General features: G+C 41.9%; 1 protein-coding gene across 1 annotated transcript in view; it reads right to left on the bottom strand.

Annotated features, from left to right (window-relative positions):
* The window catches only part of LOC103178117 (A disintegrin and metalloproteinase with thrombospondin motifs 19), a 197,640-nt gene that overhangs the window by 48,914 nt on the left and 130,803 nt on the right, over positions 1-17,923 (bottom strand). The window contains 2 exon segments of the mRNA XM_042345176.1: positions 2,108-2,228; positions 9,017-9,144. Of these exon segments, the coding sequence (XP_042201110.1) occupies positions 2,108-2,228; positions 9,017-9,144 (249 nt within the window).

The raw sequence follows: 17,923 nt of genomic DNA on the forward strand, positions 1-17,923 counted from the left end.
TTGATATAGTGCCTTATCATGTCTTCGAGACATCGAAATGTGCTTCACAGAAAATACTGTAAAGTGCACTGTATATTTTGCGGTCAAAACTCAGCAACCGATTGCACACACAGGAGGAACAGTACTGCAAACTTTGGATGTAAAATATGATAATTTATAAATATGATTCAACAGATTGCATGAGCAACATGCTATTCAATATTCCAGCTGTCTGCAGTTCTCCTAATAACAATCATGTTGGGCTCCCAGGTCTGACAGCAGACTGTAATTGAAAAGTGTGACATGATATAATGCTTTCTAGCTATTGAACAAGGTGATCTGTGAAGGAATCCCTGAATCATTCACTCTGAAGAATGTGTTAATCCAGAAGTGGTGTTCCGCTCAAATACATTGTGAAGCCAAATAAGTTTGCTAAAGGGTGTTTTTAAACTCTGATCTTGGATCAAGGAACATTCAACAAGTTCAGATTTGCCAAGAGCTCCCTTTGTCATTTGAAACAGAATGTGCTGTAATAGAGGAGAAACCTTCTCCTAATGTATCAGCGATAGCATGGATTATCTTGTTTCCATTAGCAGTTTTGACTACTTGCATTTAAAATCCAATGTTTTGCCTCATCACTATGTTATTACAATACAATACATGAAGTACCTTTCACATCGGGAGGATGTCTCAAAGCACTTTTGCTATAGTGTTATAGTGTTCATGGTTAATGTTAGAAATAGTTTCACAACACAATCCCTTACAGAGGTATTTTGACTGTTTAAATATAGGGCAAGCAGAAACTATAAAATTCCCATTAAAATATCACTTTGCAGATCCTGCTGCTGTTCCTCTTCCAGCTATTATACCAGGGGGATGTAGCACATACAAAATTGCTTCATGATGCCTGTATAAGTCATTTTCAAGAATGCAAGTATTTTGCATAGGTGTGTCTGCTGCCTAGAGTTGCAAATTAGTGGGTTCCGAGTTTCTATCATGGTACATAAATAACACAGGACCGAGGCTCTCCTGATTGGCTCCCATCAGCGCTTCCTCACCTCAAGCGCTGACAGCATCACCATCCATGGTTGCACACTCCATCTCACTGAGCCAGTCAGGAACCTTGGGGTCTTGTCAGACCCTCAACTATCCTTTCTACTCCACATCTGCGCCATGACCTGCTCTGCCTTCCCCCACCTCCGCAACATCGCCCGGCTCCACCACTGTCTCACACCGCAGGCCGCCGAAACCCTCATATACGCCATCATTACATCGAGGCTCGACTATGCAAACTCATTACTTGTCAGCCTCACCAACTCCTCCCTCCATAGGCTGCAGATCATTCAGAACTCTGCAGCCTGCGTCCTCTCCCGCACCAGGCTCCGTGACCCTATCACCCCCATCATTACCCAACTCCACTGGCTTCCCATCACACAGAGGATACAGTTCAAAATCCTGGTCCTCACCTTCAAAACCCTCCATGGTCTTGTTCTCCCCTACCTCTGTGATCTCCTAACCCCCTACCATCCTGCTCGCTTCCTCCGTTCAGCGGACTCTGGCCTGCTTCATATCCGCTGCCTCGCTCGCGGGCAGGCCTTCTGCCACTTTGCCCCCACTCTCTGGAACTCCATCTGCAGTCCCTCCGATTCACCCCCTCCCTTGCCTCCTTGAAGACCCATCTCAAGATCCTCCTCTTCGACCGTGCTTTCGATGTCCCTGCTTCCCCCTCTGCCCTCCACACTCTCCGACCCTGACCACCAGCTCGGGTCCGAAACTCTGTCTGTCCAGCGCCTTGAGATGTCCTCCCGACGTGAAAGGCGCTATACAAATGTTATTTTGTTGCCGTTGTTGTTGTTCAACAAGGTGTGCTTGCAATAGAGACAGAAATAATAGATGACAGGAGTTGTCAGCAGTCCTGCATAGTAGTCACTAAGATGAGAACGCTGACTGATGATGCACATATGTATTAAACGCTTTCAATCATATTTCAAAACTGAACCTCAGTGCCGTACCGTTTCTTATTCTTCCTAATGGAATGAATTATTTACTTGGTAGGAAGTTTATTCACAGCAAGAGAAACCCCTTGATACTCCAGAAATTCTATAATCCACAGAAGAATGCAACATACCTGCCCCTCTGGTGTGATTAAAATCTCCTTTGATGACTTTACACGATCTTCCATTCCCATTGCACACACCACAGTGATCTTCTCTTGCTGAGGACCCGAGTATGCCATCACAGCCAACTTTCTATACGAAACAGAATGATAATTATTCTCAATGAGGGTGTATGCGTTTGCCTCTTTAACTACATCAAATAAAAAGCCGATTCCTAAATACTCTTTTCTTCATTGATAATTCTCACACAATGCACTCATGGTGCTTTTCAGAATAATACAATTGAGCAGTGGTTAGATTATATTGCAGATTCCACATTTCGGGATTACTGTGTGTGCACTAGAAACAGTTGAGTACATTGGAGGAGCTCTTTTCATCAACAGCAGGAGGCTGAGGTTGAATATAGAATGTGAGTTGGATGACATGTTGGTCTGTTGATTGGAGGGGTATGTCGTCCTTCCTACTGAATGGTTGGGTGTCAAGTGGGTTAGTGTAGCTTCAACCCTTTCACTTGATCCCAGCCTATCTGGTCGAGTGTGTGGGAACAGGTGGGGGGGACTCTTTAGGTGGAGAAGGATTGGATGAATGGTCCCTCCTACTTCTTTTCCGACAACACATCCAGCCTATGGGTTCTTTATTCAGAATGACAGATGCCCACAAATCTTCTGTTTGAATTTAGTGGGTATGTGAAGCTCTGTACTTCCAACTAGTGAATCACTGCTCTATGGGTAGGGGTGTGTGCCTGGGCTATTGTCAGAATCGTGTTAGTGGTGTTCTCATCAGTTTATGCTGAATTGCTGGAGTCCTGTAATAATAATAATAATCCTTGCATTTGATATAGCGCTTTTCATGTCGGGAGGATGTCCCAAAGCGCTTCACAGAACACACTGTAAAGTGAATTGACTGTATATTTGTGGGCGAACGCGGCAGTCAATTGCGCACAGTGATGTCCCACAAACAGTCATATGGATTGAAAATGACCAATTTATTATTGTTTTGTTTTTTTGGAGGGATTATTATTAGGCGTGTGGAGTAAGGAAACTTGCCCAAGGTTTCGCCCTCTGCCTGGAATTGAACTCAGGTCTCTCACTTGCAAAGCGAGTGCTCTAACCACTGAGCCACAGGACTCCACAAAGCTCAGTGGTTAGAGCACTCGCTATGCAAGCGAGAGACCTGAGTTCAATTCCAGGCAGAGGGCGAAACCTTGGGCAAGTTTCCTTACTCCACACAGAGCCTAATAATAATCCCTCCAAAACCAAAAACAATAATAAATTGGTCATTTTCAATCTATGACTGTTTGTGGGACATTGCTGTGTGCAATTGGCTGCCGCGTTCGCCCACAAATATACAGTCAATTCACTTTACAGTGTGTTCTGTGAAGCGCTTTGGGACGTCTTCCCGACGTGAAAAGCGCTACATCAAATGCAAGGATTATTATTATTATTAATTGTGCTGCGCGGCTCAACACGCAACTCATAAGGAGTTTCTTGTACCTAGTATCCACCTTGTCAGCATTCAAACCTGTCAGATGGAGGGAGATAATGCAGGGTCTTTGGCACTGACTTCACTCTAAAGTGACATGCCTGGCAAAGGTCCAGTACCTGAGCTGGGCAGGTCTGAAGTCCTCCAGGGCATTTTTGATGATGGGCCAGCCAGCTTGGCTCATTAGAAAGGATGTGGAAGTGATCAGTCGCTGAGATTCTTCTAACTTGACTCCTGTTAACCCTACAAAGATCTTATTCAGTGCTTATCATGGAAAATCATGTAAGTCCAGGTTAGACATAAAGCTGATATGTGTGCAGGCCCTTAAGTGAAGAAAACTCCTTTTATCAGCACCCCCCGCCACCCTTGCTCCCCATAATGGATTGTATTGGTGTTTTTGCAGCAGGCTCACAAGTTCCTTTTATCACAGCTCAAACTCTGCGTCAGAAAATGACAACTCCCTCCCATCCAAAATAGAGAGCTCATTTAATTCACTCACCATTTCTGCTTCAGGCACCAGTAAGCATTACGAGCATCTGGAAAATAGTTCCTTTTTATGGCTACAATATGCTTTCAAATGCTGATTGCAGCATCTAAGATTATGCAACATTTTCAGTCATTTTCATTTTAATCATCAGGTCTCTCTCAGACCACCAGCTTGTTGGTAGAAGGCATTGTTATGTGTTAACGGGTTGATTTCCATTGCCGAAACTTTCCCCCTCCTCCAGAACACAACTCATTTCTTATTCCTGGAAGGTTCTGCCAACAGATGATTACTGAGAGCATGGAGGCAGGTTTTGCAGGTTACGGGTTAAAAGAGACAAATTGAGTAACCAAATGAAGATATTGCAGGGTCAGCAATTAAGGAAACGTCAGGGATTCATTTAATTGCTTAAGATGCTTCATCACTGGGGAGATGTGCTGAACAAACAGAATACTAACCACAGTTTTAGAACTTGGATTATTAGGTTTGAGGTTTTATGGAGATTTTGTTTCTTTGCCAGGAAGCCTTTGAACCATTTCCCGTTGCTGATTAAAGTTTCTGATATAGACTCATAAATCTGAAAGTACGGCAGACACTTTCATATCGTGAGGACGTCTTTAAGCGCTTTGAGATGTTTCAAAAACGTGACATGGCGCTATATGAAATGCAAGGATTATTTATTCCACTTTTATCTATTAGCAACATTATACAAGATCCTATGAAACCTAACTGAACTGCGATACCCATAGCGCGTCCATAAATGAAGAAAAATTCAATAAAGAAAAATGTATTTGTTTGGCCGACCAAAATAGTTGGTTACCACCGTCATAGCTAAAACCTCTCATTTCTGCATTTACCTGAGTGAGCCTATGCTGTACACGCTTTTTGGCTTTGATACCCTTTGCGTAAAAGGTCGCTCAGAACGGCAAGCAGTATTTCAATTGCAATCAAACCATGTCTTGTGTGAATTTAACGTAACTTCTTTGCTTTTGAATACGTCCCTCTATATATATCTAGAATCTCATTTGCATATTTCATATGACATCAACTGTAATTGTTCTATCTGTGGACTATATGATTTAATTGAAAAACAAATTAAATTATCAAAAATAACCTGCCCTTTACAAACAAATCCATGCTTATTCTCCCAGATCAACACAAACTGGACTGTAATTCCCAAAGTTAATTATTTCTCTGGTTTTGAACATTTGTCAACCCCCAGTCCTCCGGCATCTATTTTTTTGGAAGATTGCAGGCTCCAAAGAAACCATATAAATGTACATTACAATACAAAGCCAATCGGCCCATTATTTTATGTTTGCCCCTCCAAGAAGCCATTCATCGTATTTTCAATTCCCTGCTCTTCCTCCGTACCCTCTAATGCCCTACCTCTGCATGTATTTGCCTAATTCTTTTTTAAATGTCCTCAAATGGCTCTGCTCTAACAGCCATCCCCAGCAACTCATTCCATTCTCAAACAAAAGACGGTTTTCTGAACCTCTCCTTTCACTATCCAGTCACAATCTTAAATTCTTGCCCTCATGTCCTTGAATCTCCAACCAGCAGAAAGAGATTTTCGCAGTTCATTCTTTCCTCCTTGACTTCCTTCACTATTCTGAGGCCATATAATCCAGGCCAGGTGATTTTAATAATCCAAGAGTCTGAATGAATGAATTGATCGATCAATAGTTCAGTTACCTGAAAGTGGCTACTTACCACATAAAACACAAAATAATTGAGACCAACACTAGCTATGAATACAGCAATACACTCTTGTCTTTGAATGCAACATTTCTTCCACTGCAATCTATCAGAAAATAAATTTGTAATATTGATTTAAATCCTTTTGTTTCATTATGAATGAATATTTAAAATTTTAAGACTAAAAAGGTATGATACTTTGGGTTTCTGAAGGAGCCAAATCATCTTGAAAAACTATCTTGCAAAATGGGGCCAATTTGAGGATTTCCAACATGTGGCTGTTTCAGGAATCCAACGTAAAAATTCAAACAAAATTGGTTTTGAAGCTGTTCAGAAAAATTATTATTACTAAAATTATAGGCACTGCCTTGCCTGTCATCACATTGCACTCTAACCTGACATTTACAGCTGTCAGGTTTCTGTCTTGCAAGAAGATATGTTATATTACAAAGAGCTTTATTTTTTAACACTTGACAATCCATAGTATTAAACATGTTCGACTGGATTTAAAACTACATTTGTTATCTTTAATTTATGGCCATTGTCCAATCCATTCCATATGTTAAATCAGCAAATGCACTGCAATTGACCTCCATTGGTCTTTGTGCCTTCTGGGTTGATTCTAGGCCCTCAAAGTTTATGTGAAAGAGGAGTTAGTTGACTTGTCATATAATGTGCATTTTACAACTCTTCACTGGTTAAGCTTTCAGTGAACTTCACAGATAACAGTAAGCCCGTCTGAAACATAAAGTTTAACCATATCTTAGTTTGAGTTTTTCTGTTCAATGTAAAGTTCTGAGGCTTTCTGTTTAATTTAATTCTTTAGTTATTATTTTTCAAAACGTTGGATTGATTTACTTGGCTTCACCAAGTTGGTTTGGTTTAAGTCATTATACATTGTATATACAGTATATACAATATATACTGTCAGCATATATTGGTATGTAGTGTGTCAGCATGGCTCAGTGGTGCACTCTTGCCTCTGAGTCAGAAGGTTGTGAGTTCATGCCCCACTCGGGACTCAGAATCACATCATCTAAACTGACACTCCAATGCAATGTTGGGGAGGTGTTGTATTGTCAGAGGGGCCATCCTTCGACATTAAACCGAGATCCTGTCTGTCTATTCAGGTAGATGCTAAAGATCCTATAGCACTATTTGAAAAGAGAGGGAGTTTCTCCCAGTCTTCTGGCCAACAATACCCCAAATAAAATTGGTCACTCACTTCATGGCTGCTTGTGGGGCATTGCTGTGTGCAACTGGCTGCTGCGTTTTATCTAAAAAATACAGTCAAACCATTTTACAGAATTTCCTGTAAAGGGCTTTGAGATGTATCAATAAAGTGATAAGGCGCTGTATCAAATGCAAGGATTATTATTATTATTAACGAGTATAGGTTAATGTACTCTTGTACTCTTGAAGATATTGGGATTGTCTGTTTTGCAAATGCTATATTTTCAACCCCTCTGTCCATTGAGGAAGATTGGACAATTTGTGTGTGTGTCTGTTTGTGTATCTGTGTGTGTTTTGGGGCAGAAAGTAATGTGTAAAGATTTTTCTATATTTTTCAAGGGTTGGCACTAAACTGGGTACCGCTCCTTTGTGGGGTTTAAGGAGGGATGCCAATGCGTTCTTTTCCCTCTTTCCTTTGGCCAACTGAGTAGAATCAGCTGCGCTATCCATGGCAGGCGGGGAGGTGCTTTGAGGCATGAAAAGGAGAGAAGTTGCCCACTGAAAGTCCAATAACAGAGTTCAGGCTTCTAGGGTTTTCCAGTGATTGGTTTATACAACACTAGTATATATAGTGCCCTTGACAAAAGATAGTGGCTGGGAGCACTGAAATATACTACCTTTTCAAATTGCCATTTCAATAATGCACAGAGAAGTGGTTTACCACAATTATTGGACATGGGAGGTGGGTGTGTATGTAACATTATTTCAATATGTTCTGCAGGCCTGGGAATGTTTAGCAGACACTGAAGCTGGTTATGTATCTGTAAAGTGAAGGAAGACTGAATGTGGGGCCCTCACCAGATCTATCCTTTAAGTGAATATACTTAAAAGTCACCTATTTATTTAGAATTTACAATATCCATTCTGCATTTCAGGACAACAGCAACAATTTGCATTTATATAGTACCCTTTAATGCAGAGTAGCGTCCCGGTGCGCTTCACAGTGGCGGTGTCTGACAACAAGCCAAGGGGAGAGGGAGGGGGAGGTGACCATAAGCACAATCAAAAAGGAAGGTCTTTAGTTTAGATTTAAACTTGCCGAGGGAGGGGGTATGGTGGAGGGATTGAGGGAGAAAGTTCCAGAGTTTTGGGGAGTAGTGGCTGAAGGCATGGCCATCGATGGTGGAGGGGAGAGGATGAGAGACAAACAGCAGGCTGGAGCCAGCCGAGCGGAGGCATTGGATGGTGGAGTGGGGGGTAAGAAAATTGAATATGTAGGGAGGTGTGAGGCACAAAGGGATTTGAAAACGAGTGAGAGGATCTTGAAATCGACCCGTTCGGTAATTGGGAGCCAGTGGAGCATAGTAAGGACTGGTATGATGGGGGTATGGAGTTTTAATATGGGTGAGTATGCGGGCGGTGGAGTTTTGAATTAATTGTATTTTGTGTATGGCAGTAAGATGAATTCCTGCATCATACTCTTTTCAAAAGCTAAAATATAAGAAGAGNAAAAAGAGAAGCTGGTTTGGGTTTTTGTCTTCTCAGGCCTGTCATAGTAAGTTTACAGCACAGAAGGAGGTCACCACAGGGCCCTACTCTGGGTGTTCATAAAGTCCTTTTTCTCCCTGTTACAAAACAGCGATACGAGACAATAGAGGAGCTGAAACAAGCTGTCAGTGATGCATTTCGCGTCGTCACTCCATCCATATTACAAAAGATGGTGTACTGAATACAATTAAGGATTTCAAAAAACATTTATTATCATTTTTCCACATTTTTCAGTTGTTGGTCTAGTCAACATGGGAGTAAAGAACTTTATGGACATCCTGTACACTAGCCTTCTGGCTAAATGGGGAATTGTCCCTTGAAGGCCCAGAAGAATGCACAATTGCTTGCCTCAAGTTGGCGTATGCTACGTAAAGATTAAACAGAGACAGCAATACTTTCCCTCTGTCCTAGCATTATTTTAAACAACAAAACAGCACATGAAAATAATTACAAAGGATTCAAAAGGAGCAATCGACCTTTAGTAAAACTCCAGGATAACCAATGTTAGTTTTATCGGAGTAGCTGTACATACCCAGCATGTGCCATTAGCACAGATGTCTGATTCATGTGGACCACATGGCGTTCCATCAAGCACTTTCTCGGAGATCAACATAGGCTGGTCTTTCCCCAGAGGAGAGCAGAACAGTGCACAAGGCTTTTCTGAACAGGAAATCAAAGAATATGAAACACATCATACATTTGTGTAGTTTATACTTTACAATCAAACCTCATGTTTAAAAATATTTCCTGGTCACTCAACATGACAGTTCTTGTGGCTGGTTTCAATTGAATTGCTGGTGTACGCTATATATCCTCACCTTTATATCTACTTTGAACAAGAACTACCAAAATTATTACAATCTGAAGCCATAAATCATTCTACTATAGACTCTAAAAGAGTTTCAATGTAATACTGTAACAGTAGCAATGCTTGAAATAATATAAATATACTTTAAAATCAAAATTCATTAATATTTTTTAAAGATCCATGGCAAAACTGTACAATAACGTGATTTGAATTTGGTGTTTTATGGGGTTCATTGTTGTTTCTGAAAAATGCATGAGATACCAAGTTCCAGCCTGGAATACTTTCTACTGTCTCAGAGATTGGATAGGCATACAGATATTATAGTGGTCATTTGACGAACGAGTGAATGAGTTTATTTTACAACAATATTTTGTAATGATTTCACTAGCACAAAGTTACAAATAAAGACATACAGTAAACTCTGGATAATAAGGCACTGGATTAAGTAGCCATTACCACTTAATTGACCATTCTGTCAATATTCTGGCCGCTTTCCATGGAAAATGTTAATAAGGGATGCCACTTTACCCATTACACTGCTTAAAACGTAAATGGTCGCATTCTAGAAATTCTTGTCATTACGCTCAATATAAAATCGACCTGAAGTGAACTCTCTCGATCAGTGGCCTTACCTGATGTGCATGAGTTGTGAAAAATTAGCTCTCCAGTTTGCCTCAATCACAGCCCTTCATTGTCAGCATCTCCATTTCAATAAAACTCATTGATGTTAAGCAAAATGTTGACATTTATCTCTTCAATCCAAATATCTAAATTATGCAATGCAGTGGCAACAAACGCTACACTGAATCTTGTGCATTAGTTAAATAATTCTATTTGAGAGTGGTTTGCACTGCACAATAAAGAAGCCAAAGAGCTTGAACTCTTTCAGTGTAGGTTCACTAGTCATAATATTGAAAGAAGATAACAATATAATGAGAAATCACCAGACACGCATTCCATTCAGGCTATTCCTCTAGTATAAGTAAAGTGAGGACAGAATATTGTGACCAAGACCATAGAGGCCACTTTCTGCGCTTGTAAATGGCAATTGAGTCCAACCAGTTGACCCAGAGACAAGAATATTTCCAACTCTGCCAAACATTCACTCAGTCAATTGGTGATCCCTCAACAGAAAAATTATATCAAGTGAGATACCATACTGAAAATGATAGCTTTGATATGTAATTCTACGAAATCTTACATTTTAACACAAAATGGTCCTACAAGCTAAGGCTGGGTAGAATTTTGGATCTCTGGTATTTATATGAAGAATCTTTCCTAGATAGGCACATACCATTTGGACATTTATGGAGTGAAATTATTCCTGCTGATGAACGACAAGACATTCCAGGAGATAACCCTAAGGCTGTAGTCAGTGACCCCTCGAGACCTGAAAAATTCAGTGATGTTGTAAAAATAGGGCTGTCTCTTTGAACGTACCTGCTGACTCTACCTAAATGGCATGCATAGTGCATCAACAAGCTTCCTGATGCTGAGGCACATAGCATATCGGCTCATTGTATAAGTGCTCCCTGTCATTGCCTGGAATGAGCCAGATAGATAGAAGCTGAGGTATGTGGTAGCTTTCACAGGTAGTGGAAAATATGTCACATCTCCAGATCTCATCAGCAGGTCTGCTTGTGTGAACTGACACAGTTTTTGTTCATTGTTCCCGGGGAGGCACAGCTTTCTGTTCAGTTACAATCGGGTGGGTCATTGTTGTTCTATAAATGCAATATCTCAGATAGTTCCTGCACCTGCAACACTCTCTTGTGCTGCCTCCACTGTCTGGCCACTATCTGCTCCATCCCACACTAAGGTTCTCAGTAACAGATGCTGCTCCTGTTTCTCTGATGGGAGAAAAAGTGTTTGATGACAGATATCACAAGATCTGATCACCTCTCAGTAGACAACTTCTTAACGGATGACCCAACAAGCTCGCAACAATAACAATTTTCACTTATATGTGTGTCGTCTTTTTTCAGCGCCTTGGGGCATCCTCCCGACGTGAAAGGCGCTATACAAATGTAATTTTGTTGTTGTTGTCTTGGCTCCAGTTCTCTTGCCTTTGGGTCAGATGGTTGTGGGGTCAAAGCTCACAACCTCCCTTTACGAGTGAATATCATCAGCCTTGGTCAGCAATTATACGGATCAGTGGAAATGTGCGTACTTACTCCTTAGAATTTACCAGGTAATAATAAAACCTGTGAAGCTGATAAATAAAAGGAACTCTTGCCTCACAACCACAGGAAGATCAGATTCTCATAGCAAGAGCAAAACTTGGTTGTATTGCATCCAAGATGCAGCCAAAACACCGGCAATATTTAGAACTGGCATTAATCCCCCAAATCCACATACCATGATACTGGTCTGGCAGGAGATTTCTTGGCGGTTAAACATAATCTCCAAGAATAAAATAAACTGGCACAAAGTCAAAAAAAAAGTTCAGTGACATGAGCAAACACAAAGAAGAAGACTGCATTAAACTGCAGTCAAAGGAATATCGAAACGTGTGTGGGAGCCCACATTTCTTAAACAGTCTTCTCAAAGAGTCCATCTCCTTATAGAACATACTGTCCAGTAAAAATATGTGATACAAAAACTGCTTTTTATTAATAATGTGGTTACGAAGTATGATCTACTTGTAATTTGTAGTATTTTCATCCGATTCTGATGCTAGCTGAGGTAGTCTTTATCCCTCCCACAGGGAATTTACCAACTTCCCAAGCAAATGTGTACAATTGAGCAACACGTATGATTTCCGTTGTTGGAGGGATGGGCTGCAAGGAATAACTGGATAAACTCAGAAAGAGACACCCCAGAGGAGGTCTTGTAGAAGTATATAAGATGCTATGTGGGATTGAGAAAGTAAACACAAAGCAATACAATTATTATAATATAATAATAATACTACAATTATTATAATATAACAGCATAAGTATTATAACATAATAGTAATATAATTATTATATAATAATATAAAGGGGTAATAATTCCTTCCCCAAACAAATTTAGTCACTCAATCCACGACCGTTTGTGGGACACTGCTGTGCGCAATTGGTGCCACGTGTTTGCCTACAAAATGCACATTCAATCCACTTTACAATATATTCTGTGAAGCACTTTGAGACATCACAACGACATATTGTTATTATTATTAATATTTCGGGTATACTGGGCTCAGGTTTAAAGGCAATTTATAACAGACAGCAAAACGTTTCTTTGCACAGAGCTAATTAGTAGTTGGAACAGGATTCCAGGAAGGGAGATTACGTTCAGATTGTTGATTTATTTAAAAAATTTAATCTTGATACCAGGAATAGCTTGATAATAGGAAGCAGAAAAATTGGGAGTTTTGCAAAGATGAGATCAAATGGGACAAAAAACCTTGATCCAAACTGATCTTGCGGCCTGAGTTCAATGTTGTCTTTGTGATCTGCCTATGATAAGGCCTAGAATTCTACCAGTCTAAGGTTGCAAGACCATTTTGTCTTAAAATTAAAGATCGTACAGAATTGTGGAAAATTCAGTCTTAATCTGGAAACCAATTTCAGCAGTTTTTGAAAATAAAGCACATCCAAATTAAGACCAGATTTAAGAATTTTCCACAATTTTGCCCTATCATCATATTTTAAAAAACAAAATGGACTCTCAGGCTAAGACCAGGTGCCATTTTGGTTCTCTGATGGTAAGTTCCATTGGAGTACACATGAAAGAGTACATCATGGCACACTGTAATTGTTATAGTTTCAAATTAATACAGGTGTCAGCCTGACTCAAGTTGGTACCACTCTCGTCTCGGAGGCAGAAGGTTGTGGCTTCAAGCCCCCCTCCCTGGCTAGGCTGACACTCCAATCCAATGCTGAAAGGGAAAACTCAATCTGAGGTGCTGTCAATCAGATGAGATTTTAAACTGATTTCCCTTCTGCCTGTTCACGTAGATGTTAAATATCCCTTGGCACTATTTGAAGACAGAAAGGAGTTTCTCCCAGTGTCTTGGCCAATAATCATCTGGATAAAATTGATCATTCACTTCACGGTGACATTGCAATGCTCATATTGGCTGATACATTATTATTAATCAGTGCCATAAGTATTTTACATATTTTTTCATATGTACCAGAACAAACAGACAGGTTTATTCAAGTTGCGCAGCCTAGAATGTACACTTCAAACTGGCACTTATTCTGTCTGTAGCTCAGAATGGACAGTTCTTGCTGAAAGCATACACTAACAGAATTCTATCACAAATTAAAACTAGGCATGTTAGAAATAAACAAAAAAGTAAAATCGTAAGACCATGCAATCGTTCTGCAAACTTCAAATGCCAAATAATGCACCATTTGCTCTTTTAGCTTCCTGGCAAAATGTCTTAAATGAATAAACTTTTGAAGTCCTGGAGTAGTGACAAGACCTTTCTGCACCTAAACTCTCCAGTGAATAAAATTATATCCTAAGGTTACTTATCCTCATTTCCTGAAATATTTTGAACTCCTTATGACACAAAACCTATTTTATGCAAGAACACTTATGCTCACAATGAAGAATGGATGACTAGCTCCTACGGTTCTGTCTCCAGCGCACATCAAAATCAGTCTGTGGATTGTGATGCTTCCACATGCTGAATTAAATCAAGTAAAGAAGGACTTTTATTCCACTATACACCAGCAATATCATGCTCAGGCTAGTGGTCCATACCATCCTGTAAGGTCTCTACTAATTGAATACATTCCAGAGCCAATGAGTTGTTTTAATTGGTTCTTCATTACATAAATAAGTGGACCTGCAAAAAAAAACAAGACATTGGGACCTCAGAGGTGCAGTGAGGTGAGTTTATTCAAGGAACTTGGTATTGAGAGCACTGTCTGGCAAGCTTCCTGCTGCTTGTCTAATTAGAACCACCTGGATGATGCATAATATAATGTTAACACATGCTTTGCTCGTGGTTTACACATGGTGCAAAATAAAAATAAAATTAAGGATCCATTTGTATCACTATAATGCAGAAGTTCCTTCATTTGGGTTACAGCTAAGGCACAACAATTTATTTATTCCTTAGAGGTCCTTTGGGGAGGGCGTTCAGTGCTGCATTTATACACCTCCATAGCACTAGAAGCAGAGCTCAGATGTAACTTTTGCAGTATGAAATCTAATTATATGACATGAGTTGCACCAAGTCATTCAGCAGTACTCTTGTGTGTCTGTGGATCTGGTCTTAGAAAAAAGCAGCGACTCAGCTGACACAGATAACGGATGTGAGCTGCAAAGTTTGCCCTGGATTTGTAAACTTTATTTAGTGGGCTGCACTCAAGTCTCTGGATCGTCACTTACAAAGGTAATGTTGCTTCACAAGGACTAAATCAGTAACCTATAAAGTAGTACCTGAAAGGTGCTCTTGCAGGTGCCGTTCACATGAAAATAAAGTTACCACACTTTTTGGAAAATTCTGTGAAGCGCTTTAAGACGTTGTCCAGACATGAAAGGTGCTATATTAAATGCAACGATTATCAAAACAGCCTTAAATTAAAACTATCAATAGAAGCAGTAAGGCTGGCATTGAAACCTATCATTACAGAAATATAGAAAAGAGTTTTCAGGGCCATATTTGGTTTGGATTACATCTGTTCCAAGGTTCATTGCATATAAAGTGACTACATTTTCTTGTCCTGGCTCTGTAATTCCTCAGATGGATATTTGCTGCCCATGTCCTCTTTTGCACCAGCCTTCGCAAGCCCATCACCCCATCTTTGCTTGGCTCCACAGGCTGTCAACACCCCCAGTGGATCCAATGCAAGAGTCTCAAACCCAATTTCAAATGTCTCAATGGCCTCATCCCACCTTACCTCAACAACCTTTGGCCCCAACCACTTTCTCTGCTCAGCAAACACGTCAATCAGCCTGCTTTACGTCAATCACATGTGGCATGGTGAGCTCTTCCCCCACTCTCTGGAAGTCAATTTTGAGAGACCCCCATCTTGCCCCTTCCTCCCTGTCTTCAGAATCTGCCTTAAGACCTATTTCTTCAACCAAGTTTTTGCCACCTTTCCCCCTCTGTCCGCACCTCTCTTCCCCAGCTCGGGCTCCCAGTCAGTTGTGTGAAAGTCTTTGAGGCACCCTCCGAGTGTAAAAGGGGCTACAAAAATTTAAATTGCTGCTGGTGTTGAGTGCACTAATTGAAAATATGGTCTAGCAGTAAAATACTACTTTGGCAGACTAACATACCGAGTAATGGATTGCTAGGAGGTAAGTTATACCACTCTATACCACTCTCCCCATCACCGACCCCCACTAGCAAACCTATCCATATTTCCCTCCAAAATGTCCGCTCCCTCTCCAACAAAGCCCTTACTCTCCATGATCTCGTCCTGGATGAGCACATTGATATTCTTGGGCTTACAGAAACTTGGCTCTCCCCCGGTGACCCCGTCATCCTTGTTGAAGCCTCCCCTCCTGGCTACCCTTTTTACCACACCCCCCATCCCAATCAACGTGTCGGTGGGGTGGCCCTCATCTTCCTAGTTTCCCTTGGTCTATCCCCCTATTCGTCTGGCTGATTCTCCTCCTTTGTGCACCTCACCCTCTGCCACCCATCCTCTCTCTCCTTCAAAATCCTCCTGGTTTACTCCCCCACCCCCAAACCTCCTGGCTCCTTCCTCACTGATATCTCCTTTCTCCTCTCATCCCTGTCTCTCTGCACTGAACATCTGCTCATAATGGGTGATTTCAACCTCCATCTAAACTCCCCTTGCCCCCACCTCCTCAGATTTCACTGCCTTCCTCTCCTCCCTAAACCTCACCCTCCACATTGACTCGCCGACCCACAACCATGGCCACTCCCTTGACCTCATCATCACACACGGCCTTGACATTTCCGACCTGTCTATCATGGACAAGGCCATCTCGGACCACTTCCTCATCTCCCTCTTCTCCCACATCGCCCTCCCCGCTTCCAAGCCCTCCACCATCTTTTTCCACGCCTGGAAAAAGCTTTCCCCTGAGTCCCTCACAAATGCCCTCTCTTCCTCGGACCTCCTCTTCCTCTGGCCCTCCACCCACAGTGATCCTGATACAGCCCTTAAGCTGCTGAATGACCATCTCTCCACAACCTTCAATTCCCTGACTCCCCTGAAATCCAGGGTTGTTTCCAAACCCACCCGCTCCCCCTGGTACAACAGTGATTTCTGCTCACTCAAAACAAACCCGGATGCTCAAGCGCAGATGGCAGAAATTCGACCTCACAATTCACCGCCAGCTGTGGCTCGAGCACCTCCACACCTACTGCCTCTCCCTTTCATAGGTCAAAACTGACTTTTACTCCAAAGTTATCCTGGAGGCAAACAACAATCCAAAGATACTGTTTTACACCGTCCATCACCTCCTCCGTGCATCCCCTCAAGGCCCCGATCCTCACGTCAAACGCCAAGTGTGAAGAGGTCCTAGACTTCTTCGTCTCAAAAATTTAAAACATCCACTTGGCTGCATCGTCCTCCCCTCCACCCCATGTCCCCTTCCACCCCACCCAGACCATCCACACCACTTTCTCCCTCCACCACGACTCCTGCCACTCCCCTGTCCTGACACTCCTTTGCCCCCATTTCTCCCTCCTCCCTCTCAACCCGAATAAGAACATAAGAACATAAGAATTAGGAGCAGGAGTAGGCCATTCGGCCCCTCGAGCCTGCCCCGCCATTCGATAAAATCATGGCTGATCTTCGGACCTGCCCTATCTCCGTATCCTCTAATCTCTCTATTTTTTAAAAATCTATCAGTCTCAGCCTTGAAAATGTTCAAAGCCTGAGCATCTACAGACTTCTGTAAGTGAAGAGTGAAGAAATGTTTCCTCAACTCTGTTCTAAAAGGCTGACCCTTAATTTTAAGACTGTGACCCCTGATACAGATTCTCCTACCAGGGGAAACAGTCCCTCAGTGTCTACTTTACCCAGCCCTTTAAGAATCTTATATGTTTCAATAAGATCTCCCCTAATTCTTCTGTACTCTAGAGAATACGGCCCTAGTTTATTCAGCCTATCCTCATAGGTCAGTCCCCTCATCCCAGGTACTAACCTAGTGAATCTACGCTGCACCCCCTCTAAGGCAAGTATGTCCNTTTTTAAATAAGGAGACCAAAACTGCACACAATACTCTAGGTGCGGTCTTACCAAGGCCCTATAAGTTCACCACGGTCTGCCTCGACCCCCTCCCCACCCAGCTGCTGATCACTCAACTTCCGCTTCTCTCCCCTGCTGGCCTACATGGTCAACCAGTCTCTCTCCTCAGGCTGTGTTCCACTCCCACCATGAAACCCGCTGTCATTACACCACTTCCTCAAAAAAAACACCCACGATCCCTGTAATCTCTCACACTACCACCCCATCTCAAGCCTACCCTTCCTTGCCAAAGTCCTAGAATGCATTATTGCAGGTCAACTTCAGTCACACCTCTCCCTCAACTCCCTCCTCGAGCTCCTGCAGTCTAGTTTTCACCCTGCCCCCAGCACAGAGACAGCGCTTGGCAGTCACAAACAACATTCTCTCTAGGGCTCCCTCTGCCTCATCATCCTCCTGGATCTCACTGCCATGTTCGACACAGTCAACCACCACATCCTCCTCCATCGCCTTCTACTCCCTCATC

This window comes from Callorhinchus milii, unplaced genomic scaffold (genome assembly GCF_018977255.1).
Source record: "Callorhinchus milii isolate IMCB2004 unplaced genomic scaffold, IMCB_Cmil_1.0 Scaffold32, whole genome shotgun sequence".
Taxonomy (NCBI): domain Eukaryota; kingdom Metazoa; phylum Chordata; class Chondrichthyes; order Chimaeriformes; family Callorhinchidae; genus Callorhinchus; species Callorhinchus milii.